The 23,999-nt window shown below is 42.6% G+C and overlaps 1 protein-coding gene and 1 long non-coding RNA gene across 3 annotated transcripts; one reads left to right on the forward strand and one right to left on the reverse strand.

Moving 5' to 3' along the window:
- Positions 1-334: 334 nt before the first annotated feature.
- Positions 335-12,106, reverse strand: LOC308185746. The gene is made up of 4 exons (XR_013943715.1): positions 11,617-12,106; positions 10,562-10,863; positions 9,135-9,203; positions 335-2,655 (listed from the first exon to the last, which is right to left on the reverse strand). It is a non-coding gene; the product is annotated as an uncharacterized lncRNA (long non-coding RNA).
- Positions 12,107-13,094: 988 nt separating this feature from the next.
- Positions 13,095-20,366, forward strand: FST (follistatin). 2 transcript variants are annotated; one of them, XM_080574662.1, is made up of 7 exons: positions 13,095-13,154; positions 13,869-13,951; positions 15,918-16,109; positions 16,434-16,652; positions 17,012-17,236; positions 18,296-18,526; positions 19,249-20,366. In XM_080574662.1, exons 2-7 carry the CDS (start codon positions 13,870-13,872, stop codon positions 19,329-19,331), a joined length of 1,032 nt encoding a protein of 343 aa, XP_080430788.1. In that variant the 5' UTR covers positions 13,095-13,154; position 13,869; the 3' UTR covers positions 19,332-20,366. The 2 variants fall into 2 exon arrangements, with proteins under 2 accessions (XP_080430788.1, XP_080430789.1); XM_080574663.1 differs by lacking the exon at positions 13,095-13,154 and having other exon boundaries at positions 13,684-13,951; positions 19,006-20,366.
- Positions 20,367-23,999: the final 3,633 nt, after the last annotated feature.

Here is a 23,999-nt window from a genome sequence, read left to right on the forward strand (position 1 = left end):
TCATTGCTTTTGACTCTAGTGTATTCAGTTGGCATACTGTATCTTGGCTGTGTACTAGACCTAGGTGGTTTGTTTTTGTATAATTATCATCTAAGTAATCAGGAAGTGGAATCTCCTAGAATGTTTATAAATATCATGAAGAGTCATTATTAAAAGTACCAGGAACAATCCTGTAGAGGATACGTCACATGGTCTGGAAAGCAGAGAGGAGAAGTTCAGGTTGTAGTAGTTTTTCTCCACTGACTTGCATAGGAAAGAAAAGCATTCCATAAACTACAGAGCAACATAAACAACTCATTCTGATTCAAATCTGGATCCAAGCTGGAAGCGCCTTGGGTTTAGCATTTAGCACTGAAACCATTTCAACACAGAACAAACAGCAGAAAGTTTCCACAGCATTTGCAGTTTTATTGGAAATCAGCAGATGGTGCTTCCACAAGGCCCTTTACAAGTTCTGCTTTATGAAATATATAGGTGGCTAGGTCCTGGTGAAATGTTAAGTTTACCTGTCATGCATTGCTGTGTATTGCACCTGTAAAGTCTGTTCATTGACCAAGTCTCTTGCAATTTTTTAAATTGCGGACCTACCCATAAAATTGGCAGATTATGTCACAAATTTCACTGTTAAGCCTCAGTATGGATGACAGACCAGGTCCTGGGAATCTGTCATTCCCCTTCAGCTTGAAGAACAAACAGCATAGATACTTTGCAAGGTTTCCTGGAAATCTAAGTACACTCACTTAAGTTAGGCAGGGGGACAGAGCTCTGCACAACCCTGGAAGATGTATCCTACCTGAAGAGTAAATGAGTGCAGCATTAAACAGCAGGCTGGGGACAGACAGCAACTGGCTACTGCAGTGACCTGTTTTGGATTATCAATCACAGAGGCACAACTGTTTGCACAGCCACAGACTATCTTGATTTCAGGGCCAGCAAGAGAAGTTACTCCGTGCCTCCACTTATTTGGCTGGTGCGCTGCACAGATACCTCTTCTTCTCACCTTCCCGTCTGCTCCATCCTTGGTAAGTAATGAAGGGAAAGAGTCAGGAGGCAGAAGCCTTTTGTGCCTTGTTCCAGTGTGTGCTGGCAGGCCTGCTGGGATGTGCTGGAAGAGATGAAACACTGTTTAGGGAAAGCACCTTCCAGCTCCCACGCAGGACGTGGGTTGGTGTCCCTCACCTGGGTTATCAGGCACCAGGGTTAACACAAGCTCCAGATACAGCAGCTACCTTGGATGCATTCTGCTTTCGACAGCAGAGTTTCAGAATACCCCAGGAACATATATTTAATTCATAATTACACTCAGAGTGCAACATGAAGATATATTACCATTACCATAAGTTAACAGTGACATAGGACAAAAAAAATGAAATTAATTTCTTAGAATGACACATGAAAGACCAGTCGTGATTTTCCAATTTCTAAGTACTATTTTAACCCCTAATCTGTTTTTCTCCTTTGCAAAGTAACCTTATCACTACACTTGTCAGCCCATTCATATCCAATGACTTACTCCTTAGCAGTGAATTACTGAAGGTATTCTTGCAAAATGCTGAATAGATCTCAGAAAAAAATAAAGCATTTCTTTGGTTCCCAACTGCCTTTGATGGGATCAATAAACCCTTTAAATCTGGCAGCAGCTAACACATCCCATTGGTGGTAACCATTATTTTTTCGTTCTTTTCTTAGAGCAGATATCTGGGGAGAAGAAACCACTCCAGAAACAAAGTAAGATATCATCAAGAATTTGAAAAAGTCATCTGGTGAAATACACAGGCAAAGGGAGTCAGAGAAGTAGATATTGACAATCTCAATTTAAAAGGAGCCAATTTCCTGATCCTGAAGATGACCCTCCACCCACCTCCCTAACATAAAATGAAATGAAATAAATAAAATATTTAATAATAATAATAGAATCAATAATAAAAACAATTCTCCTTTCACCTTGGGATCTCTCTCTTTTTTTGTCTTCTTTTACAAGGAATCCATATCAATAGAAGGTTTTTTTTGTTTTTTTTTTTTTTCCATAAAAAGGGGAATGGCCACCAAAGCTCGGAAGCCAAGAGCAAAACAGTTGAGGCTTCAGGAGGGAATCAGGAGGGAGCAGCCACACATAGTCCTCAATGTGACATGAAGGCAATGGGCAAAGGCAGGACATCCAAGAGAGCAGCACACCTCATAGACCCCAGACTCAGGGGATCCCATGGACTTGGTGGGAGTACTCCTCAAGGAACACAGAATAAATGTCCTTCTGTACAGCTGCTCGCTGCACATCTGTCTTTCTATATGCCTTTCAGAGCATCAGAGCTCGGGTATGATCAGAGTGGTCTCAAGGCAAGCATCCCTTGTGGCATGCCGTTTGAAAGACACTGGAGACATTTCCCACACGCGACTGAAATCCCAGCCTGTTCCACTAGAGGGTTGTGGCTAAAGGACAAGCCTAAGCAGCGGCATAACAGGCAGTCTGGTGTGATCTGCCTCAGCGTTGTGATAATTTTCATTTTCTGAATACAGGGTTACAGCCTTTACTTTCCACCACTGGTTCTTCTTGCAGAGGCAATTTGTGAAGTGAAAAACCCTGAAATGTTGTCCTTTCCACAGCTTCTGAGCCTTCAAAGCTCCCACGACACTGCCTTCTTGGTCTGACTTTGCTGACTGCAGAACAAGAAGACTTGTCTGATTAAGATATTAAGATAAGACATTAAGATAAAAAAAAAAAAATGCTTAAATGATGTCTCTTCTCCTCTACCATACAGAAAAACTATTTTTTTGATGATAAAGTTCACAGTATTAAAAAACTAAAATAAAATAAAAACTATTGCAGAACACTTCTACTAAAATAACAGGCCATTCCTAATAACCTTTTAACAGAAAGATGGGTCTCGGTCTGGTAATAGACAACACCTCTACCTGGATATCTTGTCTGAACTGGAATGATCAAGAAAAGAGATATCAGATTTGAAGATAATCCTAATTCTGCCACTAAAAATGACATTGCTAAAATTGAATCACAAACATCCTATCTCTTTAAACAAAACTGTTAAGTCATTAAAGAAAAAAAAAAATTAATGACAAATAAACCCATATCATCCACCTTCTCTCCTAACATGCAGACATACTCTTATCTGTGAGCATTCATCTTTGTGTCGAGTTGTTTCTTTTTTTAACTTGGTGTTGGATCCTGCCCAGGATTTGACTTCCCTTTTCCATGAAAAGAATATGATTTTATTTCTGAGAAGTACCAAGTACATTTTGGAATTTTTCTCTTTTTTTTTTTTTTTTTTAACTAAGATGAATAAAATCAACACTCATACTGCTCTCAGTAGAATATCCTGCAAAGTGCCAAAATTTACCTGCATTTATCCTGCTGAAGCATAAAGACAACAAGCATGTACAAACAAAGTTTTTAGGAGGCTTGAAGAAGATCTTAAAAACTGTGCGTATCTTTAAACAAGACAAGGGTAAATAAGGGTAGAAATACTACTTTCATTTCATTTGTAAGTGGTTCCAGACATTGCAAGTTATGTTGTTGATATGCTGTTATTTTCCTCAGAAAACAGTTACTTCAGTTGCAGCACTGAACTTCAGTATATGGCAATTTGAGCCAAATAGCACAGAGTCTGATGCTTAAACGTCTCTCTTGTCTAGATTTGTTATGTCTTCATCTTTGAGATATATCAGAATTAATTCTTTTAAGGATTTGTATTTTACCAGTAGCAGGTTACTAAACCTTTCTTCAAAATTTTGTGGATAAAGCACTCACTTGGCTGTAGATACTCATATGTTTTCTCTCCAGCTTATAGATGTCAAAACAGTTTTTGCCTAGGTCTCCTCATGAATGCTTTCCATTATTCTGTTCTCCTTTGTTTTACCAATAGTTGAGCAAGTTACACAGACATTTAAGAACAGAGCTAAGGGAATTCATCCTTAGTCCTCAAGAGGTCTCTCTTATTTTATAAATTCCTTGTAGATATAAGTCAGCTTGTGGTAGTTATTTTAAATGAATATATTTTCATATATTCAAGTTCTTCTTTAAAACCTCCCAGCTAAGATACCTTTTTAATACTTTTTTTCTCTGCCAAAAAAATCTGAAAACTAATGGAAATCTAAAGGCACAAGCTTGTTTTGATTATCTGCTTTAGAGTCTGCTCTGGAGGTTCTAATTATTCAATTACTCACCCGTACACTTTCCTTTCCCTTCCTTCTACCCTGTCCCTCCACCAAAAGCTCTTGAATTGCTGTAAATGAAGGAAAAGGTCTTTCTCTGACAACCATATTTCTATAAAGTAGGATGCTTTTGCTATCCTGCTTTCCCATTTTCCAAGGCCAGCACAGCCCCATATGTTGCAGGCCTAAATTTCCTAGTTATAAATTCTGGTGTTCCTACCAAGGAGATATTTGATGATGCTAGCTACTGGAACCGGAACATCATATAAGAATCTCAGCTTCCATTTTTCAAAAATTATGCCAAAACTCATCGTTCTGCAGAAAGACCTGAAAATGTGATTGCCATCTCAGAAAACAGAAAATAGGAAAGAAAAAGAACACAATAAAAAACAAGCTATTTAAGCTTACTTGTTTGAGTAGAACCTCACAATACTCATACCTTCAGTACACTTGACCTTGGTAATACTACAGCTCATTGAGTTGAGCAGCCATTAAGGGCAAAGTCTCAGAAGAGTCGCTGGTGACAGGAGCAAGGCATGAGGCATTCTTTAGTTAACCATTACTGCTATTGCCAGAGAGAAACGAGCTCATGCCAAGGCTCACTCAGATTTGCTGGTTTTGCTTATACATAGTGGACAGCACTATTACAGCATTCTGCCTAGAAGGCACCTGAATGAGCTGATGGTTCAGTTTTGGACTACTCTGTGCCTTTCCCATTTGAAGAGATGGCCTCCTTAACATACAAAGCTATGTTATCACAGCTGGAAAGGAGACTACAACATCTGTAGTGAGTCTATAGCAAGGTGGGGATCAGTCCCTTCTCCCAAGCACCAAGTGATAAGAGGAAATGCCCTCAAGTTGCACCAAGGGAGGATTAAGTTGGATATTAGGAGAAGTTTCTTCACTGAAAGAGTTGTGAAGCATTGGAACAGGCTGCCCAGGGAAGTAATTGAGTCACCATCCCTGTATGTCTTCAGAAAACATGCAGATGTAGTGCTTAGTGACATGGTTTAGTGGTGGACTTGGCAGTGCTAGGTTAAAGGTTAGACATGATCTTAGAGGTCTTTCCCAACCTGAATGATTCTATGATTCTATGATCTTTTCACCATCACCACTGCAGAATTTCATCTTCCTTTTGGATCTTATAAACAATGATCAAAAAACTCAGGTCAGCAATGAGTTTGATGAGGGTCTAGGAAAAGAGTTCAGAATTGAAAACACAGACTTTTTGAGTTCGTGCAGAAAAGATGTAACTATACAGTTAGAAATAAGGAACACATGGAGCCTGGGACAAACCATGGTTTCCTTTCACTGCCCATAATGAAAGAAGGTTGAACAAACTACATGAGGAAACCTCAGGTAGCTCTCCTGGGTCTCCAGGGTTATCTGAGCATCTGCATGCAAGATTTATTTAAAAAAAAAAAAAAAAGTGATTCAATAGTAATCAATATTGTAATATACAAATGAGCCACCTAATACAGACCAAATCCTGAATGTCAGGACTTTATGATTTGTGAAACAATTTCTCTTTTAATAATCTTCTTTATCATTTCACACTTTAATGCATGGAGCCATGCCATGGATGTTTGCAAGAATGAATAAGATAAAGTAAAATAGCAGCAAGAAAAGATGGCCAGGGGAGACAGAATTAGATGGGATTTGGAGTTTCTCCCTGCTACTTCACAACCTATTCATACACCTTTGGGTACATAATTTTGTGCTTGATTCAGTTACCTAAACATAGACATTTAATGTCATGTCACCTGGGTACCCTAGAACATACAAGGCTAACAGATATGATGGCACATCTGCGCCAGACACACACACTTCTGGAGAAGCAGCTGGAGTCCCAATTGTTTAGGCACATTGCGCGAGAAAATGGTTAAAGCTCTTCTCCTGCCTGTACCTCAGTCCCTCACCAGATAATCTCTGTTCTTACCCTTCTTGCTCTCACAGTGTTGCTGAACAACAAAACCATTAAGGATTAGCAGGTTTTCAGAGCTGGAGGCCCCGCAGTTATCAGCCCCATTCTGAGAACTTGGGGGAACCAAGGATTTGGTTGATCCTTAAAAGAGGTAAGAGCCAGAGCAGACACAAAAAAGCAGAAGAGCAAACTTATGCATTCTGGACCATCCTGCAAACCCATGACACAAGTAGCTGTCCTGTGAAAAAAAAAAAAAAAAAGGTGCACTGTCTGCTCTTTCTCCAGACATCCAAGGAGAAAGGAAGCTTGCTGTAATCTAAGCATTAGCAGTCTGAACATCAGTCCTCCTATTCAGACTTGTGGCTCCTCAAGTCAACTCTTGATCAAAGGTAGAAGAAAGCAAGTATGAACTGACAAAGTTAGTGGACCTGAGACACAAGGACTCCTCCTAGACCCCCCTCCTTGGACATGAACAGGGCATAAGCCAGTTATTGTGGTACTGGAGGACGACAGCTTTCACATTACATACTGTGGAGCCAACAGACCTGCAGCAGTCCATGAGTGGGATCGGGAAGGGAAGGGAAGGGAAGGGAAGGGAAGGGAAGGGAAGGGAAGGGAAGGGAAGGGAAGGGAAGGGAAGGGAAGGGAAGGGAAGGGAAGGGAAGGGAAGGGAAGGGAAGGGAAGGGAAGGGAAGGGAAGGGAAGGGAAGGGAAGGGAAGGGAAGGGAAGGGAAGGGAAGGGAAGGGAAGGGAAGGGAAGGGAAGGGAAGGGAAGGGAAGGGAAGGGAAGGGAAGGGAAGGGAAGGGAAGGGAAGGGAAGGGAAGGGAAGGGAAGGGAAGGGAAGGGAAGGGAAGGGAAGGGAAGGGAAGGGAAGGGAAGGGAAGGGAAGGGAAGGGAAGGGAAGGGAAGGGAAGGGAAGGGAAGGGAAGGGAAGGGAAGGGAAGGGAAGGGAAGGACATAAATTACCATGGACTAATTCTTCCTTCTCATTCTATTAGCTAATATCTACAGTCTTACTCATCCCATAAAGCCCTGACTACAAAATAATTTAGGAGGTCCACAGATACCACTGTTTTGTGCTATGATAAGTCTACAGAGTTACATGCAATGACATTTATAATACAATATGACATAACATTTAATTTGTACTAAAAGTCATCCTGGAAAGTCACTATTGTTTATGCAATAGTACAAATGTTCTTTAATGAACTGAAAAGAAAATTTTGATGATCTATGAAGAGTTGTAATACATCTGATGTTGTAGCAGATCTTGAAATAAAAACATTTTAGCACTCACTGCTTTTTATGCATATACATTGTTATAAAATAAAAAATTGAAAGAATCAGGATAGTCACAAGATACTCCTTTTCTTCTTATAAAAAAGCTCATCACAGTTGGCAAAAAGCTTTCCTTTGCTTCTGTCATAGCCATGACCTTAACTTTTCTAAAATGCTTTGTCGCAATTAGTCTTGTTTAGATCACTATTTTTGCTGGGGGGTCTTTCTTACTCATTTCTTCTCTGACATGCTATATATTCACCAAAATATCCAGCTGTTCTAGGAGGTGACATTTGGAGTTTAACACAACTACTGCATAGGACAGTTTTGATAATGTCCCAGTAAGCTGCAATTGACTGAATAGTATTCTAAAATCCATTTGGTTCCATTAATCTTTGAAAGTAAACCATTAAAACTGATCCTCTTCCTTGATGGGCAATAAATATAAACCTCACAATAAATGATCTATTCCTAACAAGGCTGTAAGTTTGACATACTCGAGCACCTACTCTCTCAGTCTAGAAAGAGGATCCAGTATGTCACCATGTATATGCACTGAGCCGGAAACTATCCATTTGTTACCCTTTTTTTTCCATGCTATATGAAGTTTTTCACAGTTGGCTATGGGTAGCACTCTCAACAACGATTTTTATTCCATTTAAGTTTCAGGCTGGGACCTCCAGTAAAACGAATCCTTTTTTGGATTAGAAAATGATGTCACTCCACATTTCCAATGAATCAGATATGCCCTCTGCATTATCTTTAGTAGAATCAAAATAACAAGAAGAAAAATAATGTAACAGCAAAAATTAATTGAATTTTCACAGTAGTTATTTACAAACTACGTCCGTCCTCACTTTAATCTTGAGTTTAGTCTCCAATCCTGTTCCAGCTGCAACTGATTGCCCACTGACATGTCTTTTGAAGTCTGCCACACTAAATGTTCCAGACCTTAAAAGTACAATAACCACATATAACCCTACCATTCCCAAAGCACCATGTGCCTCATCTATTATTTTAACTTAAAAATGTGGTGTTATATCACCAATTCTGACATAGCTCCACTTGGCAGAGTTATGGAAGTAGAAAAGGCAATTTGCCAGTCAGGAAGCTGGGCAAGAGCCATTCTGCACTTAGTACACAACTTAGGACCACTGAAGATTCACTTAATACTGCCCAAGCCAAAATGGTCTTCCAGGAACTGTTATATCTGACATCTTTGCTCTTTCCATGCTCCATTCCTCTATGACAATTCTTAAGCCTTTACATGGAAAATGGGTTGTCTAGGGATGGTGGTGATCCCTTTCTGGCATTTAGGCATTTCTTCAAAACAGCAGCAGCCTAAATGGCTGTTCAGAGTGGGCTGCCAGCAATTACTACATTTTCTTTTTTCTAAGTTCTCAAAATTTCGTTTAGAATCAAGATTGGAATTCCTGCTACTGAATGCATTGCAATCTCAGAAACTGGAGAGTCTTATTCTGCCCTAGAGATTCCATGGTCTGTGCTTCTAGTTGTTTTCTGTTCTCTGCAATTACAAAGAAAAGTATTCAATCAATAGATCAGATCAGTGTAGCAATGGATCGGTGTACTTTATCGTTTTGCATTTAACTTCCGCAGAAAGTCAATGACGTTAATGCTTCCCTTACATTTTTTTCTCCATTGTAATTTTCTACTTTTGTCCAGTTTTTCAGTAACTTGGAAACCTTTTGTAACTAGTTTAGCAACCTGTCATAGTTTTCATTCCACTCATGCATTAAACCTCACCTCCCGTTTGCAGTGGGTACTGAATAGTAAGGCCTGCTGCACTTCCTCAGTGCTGGTTCACAGTGCCACCTACACAAGAGAAGAAAATGGGTTTGGAGTATCTAACGCAGCTTGTCCCACCTGGCCTTCAACAAGGTGAAAGTATCCACCCAAATGCACAGGGACAATTTGGTTACTACTTCCTGAGTCACCACTGAAAGGTAGGGAGGGGGCCAGTTTGTCTCATACCCCACACACGTCTATTTTATCTGACCTAAAACGTGAAGGACACCTGTCCACATGCCCTTTTTCTGGTCTGAACAAAGGCACAGAGAGAGTGGCAAAACCTCCATGGGCTACCAGAAACTCCCATATTTAAGACCACAGTAACACTTGTCACACCACCCTCCTGTTCTTCCCATGAACCGCAACGAATCAAAGTAAACCTTTAAGGTGCCTTCCAGAAGGTCTGAGCACCCACCATAGGGTGGATTATTAAAAGTGCAGATTTCTCACATACAAGAGGAGTAGTTGACCATGTTCAACTCCATATTTCAATTCAACCACAGGAAGAAGTTCCAAATAAGAGTATCTGTTTGAGCTGTCCTGGTCAAAGGTGATGATAGCTTTTTAGATGTGATTTGCAAAATATCTATTGATGAACACACTTGCACTCCCTTTGCATTTTTTTTCAAGTGGTATTTGTTAGGTAAAATCCTTATTACCTGTTAATTCAGTCCATTGTCCACTACCTGAAAACCTTTTGGTCAATTAAAAAAATAAAATAAAATAAAATAAAATAAAATAAAATAAAATAAAATAAAATAAAATAAAATAAAATAAAATAAAATAAAATAAAATAAAATAAAATAAAATAAAATAAAATAAAATAAAATAAAATAAAATAAAATAAAATAAAATAATTGAATGTATTTGTATTCTCATAAGCGCAACTTTTACCAATACCATACAATATACGTTCTGTATTTAACCGTCTCACTTATGTGTAACTTCACTGTAATAGCACACATAACACCTGAAGAGCATAATACCAGAATTTAGTTAATACATTTGAGTGGGTTAGTTTTATCAAGAATTGGTTTGCTTGTTTTTCATGAAAAAGTCTTGGCTAAATCAAGAAATGAACCTTTGCATTCCAAATTCTTGTGCTACTCTGAGAAGCAGTACTTGACATTTGTACGGCAGGCAAGGATTGATTTGCCCCACACGGGAAAACTAAACAAAACAAAGTGATGAAGGAAAAGCTTATAAACTGTAATAATGCAGTGGTGCTCAGAAAAGTCCTTAAATCTGGTACAGAAGATGTGAAATAAGAGAACTTTCATAAAAGTGCCATTTTCCAAAAAAAGGGCCCATCTTTTTGTGATAACCAGGACAACTACGTGAAGCTAGCAAGGTTTCTCTGCTACCAGAAGAGGACGTTCTACCTTTATTTGAGCTCTTTCCGTGGGAGTTGTATGAGTTTTATCAGTTGTATGAGAAACCAGATCAGATGATGCATGCATCCAGGACAACGGGAGGGTCCTAGAGGCTTCTTCATCTCTCCTGAATTTTAGGCAGAGACGTGTCAAGACAGGCTTCCAAATTTCCTCAACCCAAATCCAGATCTCTTTCAAATAATCAGCTTTTGCTTGCAGTTCTATTCACACCTGCAGAAAACTTTATGCAGACATGCTCTTTATCAAATTGAAAGTCCTGAGCTGGCCATCCTTGACACAGGCAACAGCTCCTGTGTTGAGAGACAGAACAACGAGGGGGGAAGAGTAAAATAATAATAATAATAAAATTATGCTAATACGATATCGACACCACAAAATAAATATTCCACATATATATGTATGTGTGTATATATGTTTGTGTATGTTAATAGTACCTGGTTAGTACAAGGTTACACTTGAGGATTACTCTTCCTCTTACTCAGTGTTTTGCTGCAATTTCCTCAGATAACAGCCGCCTAATATTTTGGATTATGAAGTCTGTTGCAGCTAGAGCTGTATTACAGATAGGGAAAAGCCACATATTTTATGTAAATTGAGAGCTAAAACTGAAATTTCAGAAAGTTTGAGATGTTAGCATATAGGGGTGTTTTAAAAGGCTTTATTATTCCAAGTTCAGGGCCAGCTGCAAAGATTGGACTCACATCCAAAAACATATATTAAAATGCATACACTTCTTGGTAGAAAGAAGTTTTAAAACCTGTCAGGCTGAGAACAACACTCTTTTTGTGTGCTGCCTGACAATTCAGTTACAGATCGACCCTATTGTTTTTTTGGTAATTTAAATGTGATTGTTGGCAAAGCAGAAAAGGGTGGGGGAGTAGTACAGGGAGGCATACAGTGAAAAAGAAGAAAGCATTTCTGATTATACAATGTTGTTACACACAAACCCAATATTTAGCATCTAAAAAAAAAAAAAACAATAAAAGAAAGAGCAGCTGTTTCTGTGTGATGTCAGAGAACAGGTGTGATACAAATCTCCATACCAGCGCAATCATATTGATCTCCCGATGATGCACGCATGAAGCACATGTGCAAACCTTATCGACCCATCCGGCATCTCATTTCCAGGAATACGGCCTGAAAATGCCCCTTTATAATTGAAACCATTATCAGGATAAACACCGCATTGGCCAATTAGGAAAAAAAAAACAACACAGACAAACTTGGGGGAAAAAAAAAAAAAAAAGAGAGAGAGAGAGAGAAGAGAGCAGGAGCAGAGCGGGGAACCTGTGCCCCGGCGGCGCGGTGCCGGGAGCGGGGCGCTCGCTGCGGGGGCAGCCGGGGCAGCCCCACCGCTGCCCCCCAGCCTCTTCGGGACGGGACCCCCGCCGGCGGCCGGGACGAGCCCCCTGCCCCCGCTCCCCGGGGGGCATTGCCCGGGGATGGGGTGGGCTTGGGGGTCCGGCCCCCTGTAGGCACCTTGCGCCCGGGGTCCGTTCCCTCCGGGAGGAGAGGCGGCTTTGGAAAGCTGCCCTTTTCCCCGGGATGAGGGGTGTTTTGGTATTTACTGTTGATGTCGTCTGCCATTAGAGGGCACTAAGCAACCCTGCATTCACGCTGCTCCAGCGAAAGAGGAGAGAGAGGCGGGGCGGGGGGGCGTGTGGGGGGAAGAGTGGCACCAATTTGGGAAAAAGATTAAAAAGGATGCGGAGTCCCGGAGCTTCTGAAGTGCTCAAAATGCCCGGGCGCTGCTCAGGACGATGATCATAATAATAACAAGGAAAAAAAAAAAAAAAAAAAGGAAAGAAAGAAATGCAGCGAGGTCAATCATTTACCAGTCTGCTTCTTAATGCGTGTGACTGCAGGTGGTACCGGGGGACATTGTGATTCATGCCCACTTTCAAAGCGGGACCCGGGCCCGGGCTGAGGCACCCAAACAACTGTCTTCTAATATTAGCACGGCTGTATTTCTGGATCTATTATAGTCTGTCCAGACAGATCCCATTGTAATGGGATCTTTTATTAAAAGATTAGCACTATCTCCTGCAGTTGGTGGAAAAAAATCTGTTATCGCTGAGTTATTTGCAGTTGTGGGGAGGGGGCGGGCGGTGGGGGGGGCCGGGAGGCGGGCGCGGGAGGAGGGCTGCGGGGAGGGCCGGCGGAGGGCGCGGGCGGCCGCGGCGCACCGGCCCCTGACCCGGCACTGTCCGGGCATTCCTGTCTGCATACTTCGCAGTCTGTTGTGCTTTGGTGGCTCAGAAAAGCGAAAGAATCGAAATTAAAAAGGCAGCTTTTGAATAAACAATGCCATTTTCCGTTAAGTAATCGTTTTGTATAAAAGGAAATATCGCCTACTCAGTTTCATTCAACGGTGCCAAAAAATGTTATAAATGAGAGACCGCCAACTTTTCTAAGGGGAGAATAATGCCAGACTGTGCTTAATAAACTAGTGCCCTAGAAGTTCATTATCGATGTTGCAATCTTTTCTGATTCTGAAAGGAGACCGCCTACGTCGCCCCCATTCCCGTCTCGTCCTCCCGGGCTCCCAGTGAAAAAGGCTGTCACTTGGGCAGAGCCCTAGGTATTAAACTTTTATTCGGTTCCTTGCTGGTTTTTTTTTGTTTTGTTTTGTTTTGTTTTTTCGGTCCGGGGTTGGTCGCTTGGTTGGCCGGGGCTTTTTTTCGGGGGCCGAGCCGTGTGCGCGCCGCTGCGGGCACCGGGGGCTGCGAAGCGCGGATGGGGAAGGCTGGGGAAGGCAGCGCGGAGGGGGGAGGCACCGCGGAGCGGGGCGCGGAGCGGAGCCCCCCCCGGGCAGCGGAGCCCCCTCGGGGGGGCAGCGCAGCCCCCTGTCCCCCCAGCCCCGCTCCCTGCGCCGCGACCCCCGTGGGTTGCCAAAACCCTCCGGGTGCGCGGTGCGGGTCCCCAGGGCTTTGCGCTGCCTCCCGCGGGTGCGGAGCTTGCGCGGGTGCGCGCCCCGGGGGGGTGGGGGTGCGCGCCCGCGTGTGTGCGTGCACCTAAAGCAGATAATTGGAGAGGGTTTCCAGAAGGTGGAAAATGTCACCTGATTCACACTGAACTTTTTAAATCTCCCCACCCCCGAGCAGACACACACACACATTAGGAGACCGCCCACCGCAGACAGCTAAGACCCCCGTATAGATTTAAAGAGAGACTGCATTCAGAGCCTGACGTTCATTCAATAGAGCGATCATAAGCAGGCTGGCTAGTGCTCGCTCCCTCTCCCTACTCCCCCTCACTCTGTTTCTGTGTCTCTCTCACTCCGTGCTACGCTGAGGATGTTAAATCAGAGAATCCACCCGGGCATGCTCTTACTCCTGATGTTTCTCTGCCACTTCATGGAAGACCACACAGCGCAGGGTAAGACCGGATTGTTTATTCGTAGATGCGTTTTATTGCTGTTGTTATTACTGTAATTTTCCGTCTTTCGGGCGCTGTTTAGTTTGCTGCGGTGTTAAACGCCTCTCTCCAAGGTCCAACAGGAAAGAAGTTAACTGTGAGCATGGGGCTGCTTTGTACCGAGGCGCAGAGGTGTCATTTAGGTTGCTTTTTGATCGGATCTTCGCCCCGCTCTGCACAGGCACAGAGAACAGATGAGGATGTTTCTTGGTATTTTTGTTACTATGCAGCATGAATGAAGAGCAGCATCGTGGGGGAACTTTTCCTAGGCGCGGGTCCCGAATGAGTGCTCAAAGTTTGTTGGTAATTTAGCTCAGATTCTTATCTCGCCTGCCTGACAGAAGGAGAGGTGATGATGGGGAGCCCCACAATTACAGCTGACGCTTTCAGAAACCAATAGTGGTCATTTTCCGGACATTCCTTTAATATTAGGATTTCCTCCTTCCCCCCCTCCCTCCCCTAGTGTGTGTGTGTGTGAGTAAATGTTAACGTGCTGTAAATTCTCCTGCGCTGAGGAGTATGCTTCAGTAAGTTTGCTTTTTTCTTTTTTTTTTTTTCTCCATGCGAACAAAACAGCCCCGAACCTGGTATTGACAACTCTTAAGAGCCCTCTTTCGACACAAGGGAATATTGATTTTTAGTTCGGGGGCTTTTTACCCCTTATCTTGACCGTGTGCCACCCACAACCTGGATGTCTAACCGTTGCTTGCTTTACCATTTTGTTTTCCTTTTTTTTTTTTCCCCCCACGCCCCTGAGCTAGAGCAGAAGTTAAACTAACGTAGGCAACTGTAAGACGCAAAACTTTTTTTTTATTATTTTTTAGGGCGTTGTTTGTTCTGTGATTTTTGGCAGGGGGTGTGGGGAGGGGGTCACGACACGACACGTCCCCCCACGCCCCGCGACATCCCGGCTGGCCGATCCTGACCCCTCACTCCGGTACGTTCCCATCGGAGTAAGGAGGCAGGATCGAGCCCTCGCTGGATGAGCACCAGAATCAATTGGTATTGAGTCGCTGGAGAAGTCACATTGGTTATTCACGAGAGGCTCATCCCAACCAAAACTCTCCAGCTAAAGCAGGGGGAGTTGCTTGGACTAATGTTCTTGGCGTGACTCCACGAATAACAGGCATACTAGTAAAAAAAAAAAAAAAAAAAAAAAAAAAAACTCTATCCGGTTTAAGGACAGTGTACTTTCCTCTGCAATGCTTGCCGGAGAGACGGCACCTCCAACTTTTTCAGTTGGATCGATTTTGAAAACTCTGTAGGGACCTCCTCCTCTGTGTGCCCTTGCGTTGTGTGTACTTTGCTCACTTTCTTTTTTTTTTTTTTTTTTTTTTTTGGAACTTTGCTGACTTATTTTAGTAAAGGGAAGACGTTTGTTAATAGAAGCAGCGAAATGTGGAGATTTCGAAAGACTTCGCTAACAGCGAATGTTCCCAGTCCGTGCGGATTGCAAAACGGGCTGGGGCTGCAACTGCGTGCGGCACTAAAACAATGCTGCTGGGCAGCCGCCGTCAGGAGGAGAGGGCAGGGGGAGGAGGGAGGAATTTGCAAGCGCGATTTTCTTTTTATTCCCTTTTAAATGCACATCCTTTTCAAGCCTCTGTCACGTGCCGGCAGGGCTCCTTCTGCTCTACATATGGAATAAATACCTCGGAAAACTGCCTCGTCCTGTTTTGATCTGGTCTTTTGCTTTCAGTCGTTTTTAATTATTATTATTTTATTATTATTATATTATTTTTACTGTTATTATATTTAACCGCGGTCCCAAGCGGGCCGGGGTAGCTGCGGGTTACGAAAGGGGGGCAAACTAAATCAGTCGCAGCAGCCAAAGTCGGGGTCGCCCGGGGCGCAGCACGCGTTGTGCCCCGGGGGTGGCGGTCACTGAAGGCGTGCGGGTGTCCCCCCCCCCCTTGTCCCCCCGCAGCTGGGAACTGCTGGCTCCGGCAGGCGAGGAACGGCCGCTGCCAGGTCCTCTACAAGACTGACCTCAGCAAGGAGGAGTGCTGCAAGAGCGGCCGCCTGACAACCTCGTGGACGGAGGAGGATGTCAACGACAACACACTCTTCAAGTGGATGATTTTTAATGGGGGAGCCCCCAACTGCATCCCCTGCAAAGGTGAGGGGGGCCCTGCCAGGCACACAGGCCCGCGTAGTGGGTTGGGGGAGGCAGGGGGCCACAGGAAAGCCTCGCTGCCCCGGGGGGACCCCCTTTTTCCTCGACCGTGCAGAGGGGTGGAGGGGATGGAGCCCCCCACGGCCCTATCCTCACAGGCTGGGGGATTTCCCTCGCCTTCCCTTCCCTGCGTGGGTGTGGGGGTGCGGGGAGGTGTGTTCACTGTGCGCCCTAGGGTCACGGCATGTTTTCGTTCTCTGAGTGGTTTTGGCACCAAGTGTGTCCCGCACGCTGGGTACTGAAGGGGTGCCTCTTTCCTTCCATCAGAAACGTGCGAGAACGTGGACTGTGGACCCGGGAAGAAATGTAAAATGAACAAGAAGAACAAACCTCGGTGTGTTTGTGCTCCGGATTGCTCTAATATCACTTGGAAGGGCCCCGTGTGTGGCTTAGATGGGAAAACCTACAGGAACGAGTGTGCCCTTCTCAAAGCCAGATGTAAAGAACAGCCCGAACTTGAAGTCCAGTATCAGGGCAAATGCAAAAGTAGGTTTGCAAATCTCATCCAATCTCCCTCAAATGCCAAAGGGTGTGTGTCTGAATGTAGGGAGGAGGAGCTGACGTACTTCCCCAGTGTAACCAGAGTGATGTTCCAAGTGCTGGGAGACAGTAACTAAACCATGCTCAGCAGACCAGGGCCTAGCTGGACTGAGAGTTCCCCAGGGTCTAGCAGCGCTTACGTCCAGCTCCCCTGAGATGGGAAGGTCCCCTACAGCGGCCCTTAAATGAGGATTGCTGCTGAAGGCTTTAACTGATCGTTTGTTTCATTGTGTCACCCATTCGCTTCTCACTGGCATGCTGGGGGTCCCCTAATTAATCGCTCTGTGTTTCCATCTTTATTTCAGAGACCTGTAGGGATGTCTTATGTCCAGGCAGCTCCACGTGTGTTGTGGATCAAACTAACAACGCCTACTGTGTGACGTGTAATCGAATTTGCCCTGAGCCTACCTCTCCTGAGCAGTATCTCTGCGGGAATGATGGCATAACTTACGCCAGTGCCTGCCACCTGAGGAAAGCCACCTGCCTGCTGGGCAGATCCATTGGATTAGCCTACGAAGGAAAATGCATCAGTAGGTATCTCGGCCGGAGGGATAAGACTGGAGGGAACTGAACTTGCAGTCTTGGCTGCTAGGGGTTTCTGTGGATGTGGATCTGTGGGTGGGTGGGAGCACGAATGGATGGATGGGGTTTGTGCTGGGGAGCCGGAGAGACTCCGAGCACCCTGGGTTTGTGTTCCCCTCCAGGACAAAGCAGAGCCAGGGTGCGCTTTGCACCTGCAAAGATTGCAAAAGGAGTGAGGGAGTAAAGGGCATGATCTTGCTCCTCTTGCTGTCACTGTGGGTGCCGACATTAGCGTCCAAGGGAAAAGTACCCACCATTAAATAGATAATGACATGGTTACGGCATAACAAGGTCTCAATATTCGGTGGATCTGGATTCCTGGAAACAATTGTCTTGGCAAAGCTTGCGTTAACTTAATTGGAAACATCTGATCACTTTTTCCTCTTCAAAAATATTGCAGAGTTTGGAGACAGTTGGTGGGTGAAGATAGGAAAATAATCTCAGTGCATCCTGACATTTTGCACTGTGATTCCCAGAAAGGAGCGGTAGTGAAGCATGTTACAGGGGAGCACCTTGCAGCCTCTGCTCCCCCAAACTGCTGGAGGGATGCCGGGGAATCTCAGACAGCTTTTAGTTGGCATAGGTTGAGGTGAATTCCCTCTCCAATCTTGTAGACAACGGCTATATGTGGGTTAGTATAATAATAATTGATTTAGAAATGCTGTATGTGTTGCCAAATTCTCCACTTACCACTAATTTGGGGAGCTGAATTTCCACTGACATCAAACAGAGCAGGAAGGTCATGTGCAATATAGGCAAATGTAATCCTGTATTCCCAGGGCCAAGCTGTACTGGCACGGATGTCTTTCTTCCCCCACGTACAGACAGGGAAATGTGTCCAAGGGACTACTTGCTTAAAAACAGCAAACATCACTCCATCTACAGCATCTGAGCTTTGTCTATTCACAGTTCATTGGGAAGAAAAGGAGTTTGAGGTTGTTTGGGTTTGCTTTTTTTTTTTTCCTTTGTCTTTTCACTTACCTCTAGTATCTTGTGTATATTTTTAGAAGCAAAGTCCTGTGAAGACATTCAGTGCAGTGCTGGGAAGAAATGCTTGTGGGATTTTAAGGTTGGCAGAGGTCGGTGCGCCCTCTGTGATGAGCTCTGCCCTGAAAGCAAGTCAGACGAGGCAGTCTGTGCCAGCGATAACACAACTTACCCAAGCGAGTGTGCCATGAAAGAGGCAGCCTGCTCCATGGGTGTGCTTCTAGAAGTAAAGCACTCTGGATCTTGCAACTGTAAGTGAGATTTTTAACTCTGCAGACACTTAAGGCTTCTGAAGGCAATCCCTAGGTAACAAAGACTTACGCCTTTAAACCTAAGAAAGTTTAATTTAGAGATTCAAGATACGGCACACGTGCCATACGAGTATGTATGTATCACGCACACGCTTTGGTTACTGATGAAATGCAATAGATGTCCAGCATCCAGTTGGCTTTCAAGTTGGGGTATTGGGGATATTCTGAGAACAAATCGTTTTCTCAGAAACGGGTTGCCCTAGGAGTATACTTTTAGCAATTTTTCCTAATTTGTCTGCTCTCGTGTGCTTCGCTGATTGCTTTATTAACACTCGGATAAACTCTAACTCTGTCCAAATGAACGAGCCTGATGGTAGCACATGAGCACCTGGCTTGGCACAGTTGCCTCTACTAACTCTGAATGAAGGACACAAAGCAGTTAAACCTAGAACACAAGAGCGCTTTTTATTTGATTTCAGGAATCTGCCAATAAAACCTGAGCCATTGATTCTTCAGAACTTTCTGCAGTTATGACTTCATAGATTATGTATAAAAAACCTTATTGCATAACAGCAGATGCCAAAGAGCATCTCACTACAAGTCGCATAAAATGCAACGCTGTATTATGGCTGTTCAGAGGGCTTTGAAAACATGCACTGAGCTGCTTCTGCGCTGTTGTTGTCCTTATTTAAACAACAGCTCCCCTGTATTCCCCCATCTAGCCATTAATGAAGACCCAGAGGAAGAAGAGGAAGATGAAGACCAGGACTACAGCTTTCCTATATCTTCCATTCTAGAATGGTAAAACCTCCATCACTATTGGAACAGCCATTGGGCACGAAATCAATGTCCATACTGTAAATAAGTGTATGCTTATTTATTTTGGGGAGAAAAAAAAGTATACATATAGTTGAGTCTCGTAGACATTTATTTATACTGTGTCATGTTTTATAATTTATACATAAAATGTCTGGTTGACTGTACACCTTGTTTTTTGAAGAAATTTATTCGTTACGGGAAGAGCAGTGTTATTTATTGTGAGGTCTCTTGCTTGTAAAGTAAAGCGTTTCTTTCTTCTTGTAAACTATAAAAGTCCATTCCTTAGAGCTTACCCACATGATCTCATCTCTTTGTTTCACTGAAGTTAACTCTTTTCCACTTTAACAAACTTGCATGTCGGTTTCTGTTATGTTTATTTATTGGATTTTCTTCTTGCCGGTCCTGTACATAAAAGATCCCTCGGGTTTTTGTTTACAAGGAATCTTGACTGACCAAAAGGCATTGTAACTGACTTAAATATACTTCCAGGGTGCAGTGAGGCGGTCTTTAAGGAAACTTCTTCCACTTCACTTTTCTCTGCTTCTGATCAGATCACATTCTGACGTGATCTCAATGCGCTGAGCATATATACTGTACTATACGAATTCCGGACCCAAAGAAATCGGATTATGAAGGTTGTTAATAGCTACAGGGCTAACTGTAATAAGAATAAAAGTTTTATTTTATTTTTAATGTTTTATTTTTTTGTAACATGCATAAATGTTTTATCAGGTGTTTCCTTTAAGATGGTCTTGCAGTACCACTTTCAAAGTTTTGTTTCCCGATCAAGTGTGTCACTAAAAGTTTTATCAAAGCTTTATCAGTTCAAGTTTCTTGCTTTTCATAATACTTTTTTTCTGATGCAATTTTATATTTTCAAACATGGCGAGTTAAATATAAATTCATTTAAATATATAGTTTTGTACTTTTCTACCATGTAAATGTGCAATGTATATAAAAGTTATAATGTGTATTTGTAAATAAATGATGAGTGAAAAAATAAAAAATGGAATTTTCCCTAGATGTAGTCCTCATTTTTTTTTGCTTCTAAAGGGTTCTGGTGCAGGGCAGATGTACCTGTAGTCAGGGGAAAGGAGGCTTGTTCCTGACTTAGCACTGAAACACACTGGTTAAGGCCAAAGCTTTCAGGAACACTAGTTCAAGAAACACTTCTTTTCAGACAGAAGCAACATCTCCAGTCTGTTGATGTTACTTTGTTTTAAATCCAAGTACTCTGAAGGATGGGAAGAGATTCAGCATTTTTGTTTCCCTCTCCATCCTGAGAATAAAATGTCTGTCATTTCTTGGACATCTTTAATTTGCACATTTCTAGGAGGTTTTGAACACGCATTTGAGATTGTGTTAAGCTTCAGTTCCACGTTAGTGAGGTTCTTGTTGTATCTTTTTAGATGACTAATAGAAAGGGCAAATGATGAACTTGTTGCTCAAATGTAAGATGGGTAACAGCACAACAGACAAAAAAAATGATGCATCAAACAGCACATTGTCACTTGGAAATTCTTTGCTCCCAAGAGGAGAGTTAATTCAGAAAATCTGTTTAGTTCTGAACCAATCTTCAGTTTGAACACTTTTAGTGTCCAAGACTCAGTGTCCAGTGAACTCAGAGGAAAGGTAACAGCCAGCCATAAGCACAGCAGGGATCAGAATCTTGTTTTATGCTACCATGGTTATGCTGTTCTTCCAAACAAGGCTCCACTTATCAAAAATTCCCTGTCATACTGCACAAAACTTAAAAATGTACTTAAGCACCTTATTCAGTAGCGTTTAAGCAGTTTGCTGAGTTGAGGTTTCAGAGCGGAAATTGACTTACCCGTTTTGTTTGAATACAAATCATATTTAAAGCCTGTTCCTGCTATAGTCTTCTGTGTATTTCTTACTATACAGTAAACTGTAATTTGTTATGGATTGTTTAGCATCATCCAAAGCAAATATAATTTATTCATCTATGAACACATAAAGACTACAGGCGTGCATTTATAATATTGTATTCAAAATAATATCAAAAAAATTCTGCCTTTCCTCCTCCTGTTGCTTCGTTTAGACAAGTCATCTCTTTGGAAAGAAGTGCACGATGAGAGGAGCAAAGTGAGCAGGATTTTAGTCTCCTGAGGGCAACAGAACCCAGAATAAAGAAGAATGGGGGCTGGGAAAATAGAGGGATGGAAACAGACCCTATCGGAAAATCTCCTGACGAACTAATAAACACATGACAATGAAATAGAGATGAAATGCTTAATAGATGTGGTGAGTACAAGGGGAGAGTTTTCTCAGCTTCAGGTAGGTGCCAGCTACCTCATTTCCAACAAAACAACAACATTAAAAGGCTGCTTTTAATTGTAAATATATTTACATGTCTTACTGTAGCAGAGCAGGATTTCTGGGTTCTAATTTTGCGTCCTGCTTCACAAAGTCACAGCCAAATTCAAAAAAGCATCAAAAATGCCAGGAAGCTATATTTATGTATGTACATGTACACGAAACAGCCACACACATAAAAATAAATAAATAAATAGATAGATATATCTACGTTAGGGTTTTGCTGATAAAATTATCTAAAAGTTCTGCCATGACATTTTCCATCGCTACTGCTATTTCCATGCAGCTGAAAACCTCGAAACCTACCTTGCACCAAAGCCTGCCTGTGGTGTACAGGTGAGGCATCTCCTGAGAAGCTTCATGAGGTGGGTGCCTTCTGAGCATGTCTAACAGACACCAACCTCAGCATCAGGCACGATGGCCCCAGAGCCTTTCTCCTAGAAACACGTCCAGAGGTAGTGGCAGCACAGCTGCCAACGTTTTACATAATATCATACTTGGAGATAAGGTGCTTGCTGATGAAGTAGGAGATGCAGGTTCATCGCCAGTCTCTTCCTGAGGAGATCTTTCCCACATCTCCCAAGAGCACATCCACCAGCAGCTCAAGGTGAAGCTCAGAGAACTGTCTGTCATGCCTCCTGAAGCCATGCTTGTGTCGGAGAGGAAGCAAGATTCTTTGAGAGAGGATAATTTGCAACCCTAATAGGTGCTCCTTTTGAAGAGGAAGTCTTGGGTTCTTGCCCCAGGGGCTGCCTACACGTTTTGCATTTGTAATTGAGTAACATACATAAATAATGCTTGAAGCAGGGGACAGAATCCAGGTTGCCTCCCCTTTTCCTTCCCCTAGTATGTAAGTGCTTCCATCCTTGAGCTATGAAATCATGTTTAACCCTCTGTTTAAATCAAGATTACAAATATCACATCTCTTTCTACACTGAGTCATAGTTACAGCATGAGAGGCTTTGCTTTTTCCTTTTCTCTCCTCCAGACTTGTATGTGGGGAACTTCCTGGGAAGTGGAAATGTGGTCTTAATTCCCTCACTCTAAGGAAGGTGCTGAATCTGTTTTTTCTAATTCCTTTCCTTTCTGGGGGGTTCAAGAAGGTAGTTTCCAGCTCTGAAACCATCTTGCACAAGCTCCTAAATCCAGAAGAGAAATAAATTTTCAGGAATATCTTTCCTCTTCGGTGTTTTCTGTCAGCTGGCATATGTATTTCCCTTGCTGTAAATCACATTTCTGAAACTCCTAGTGAACTCCTAGTTCACCATGGCGTGTACTAATGTACTGAATCCCAGACCTCGAAATACGTTCACAAACGCAGGCACTTAAATGTCAAAGTGTATATGTTTGAAAACAGAAACCCATGCTCTGGCTCTTAAGCAAAATCAGCTTAATTCCAAGAGACTCGGTTTGAGGCATTTGAATGATAAGAATATTGCTTCTAAAGCCCTGGTTCCCAAATGTATTCATCCATGCAATACATGCAAGCGAGTGTAGACAGTTTTGATCACACTCAAAAGCATTCCTGATAGCTATGTTCATATGATAGACTTAAGAACAATATAATGGACCTCTTTTGCACCTTTTACCTCTTTGCTTGCTTTCTGCCTGCTAATGCACCTCACCTAGAACTACATTCCAAGCCCCTCAGCAAATTTCAAACAGCTGCCATTTCTTTTTTTTATTACATAAAAATGTTTCCTTCTTTCCCTCCAAATGGGAATCAGGTGAAATTAAATTTCAGTATGCAGTGTTGTTCTCTAGGCAGTGACATTTTACTATATAACGAATCACCAGCACAGAAACATCTGTATCTTATCCCTTTGAAGAACTAGGATTCCATGCTTTCTGGTGAAGCAAAGCATTTGTACATAGACCAAGAGGTTCACAAGCTATCAGATTTTAAATTCGTAATTCCCTGAAGATAAGGCAATTACTTTTTTTCTTTGTTTGATATTTCTGTAATTCCAAGGCCTGCCTGACCCATTATGGCAGCATGAATTTTACAGGTAGGGGTATGTGAAAAATAGTTAACTCAGAAGTTAACTATGTATTTATTTATTTATTTGTGATAGGTGTAAATAAATAACGGACTTCAGTGGCTGAATTTTGCTGATGCTCATTTGGGATTATCTGTATAATTCAGTTAGATTACTCTTAAAAAATACAGCCAATGAAATTATCAAGCAGTGTAGAAATATAATATGAAAGCAAGATGAGAGCCATTGTGTTCAGTTTAGAGACTGATTTGGAGTTAAAACGTGTACAGTTCATTTTCCTCTAATTTATAGGTACCTTCTTATGATCTCTTAAACTT

This window comes from Anser brachyrhynchus, assembly GCF_964034855.1.
Source record: "Anser brachyrhynchus genome assembly, chromosome: Z".
Classification (NCBI taxonomy): domain Eukaryota; kingdom Metazoa; phylum Chordata; class Aves; order Anseriformes; family Anatidae; genus Anser; species Anser brachyrhynchus.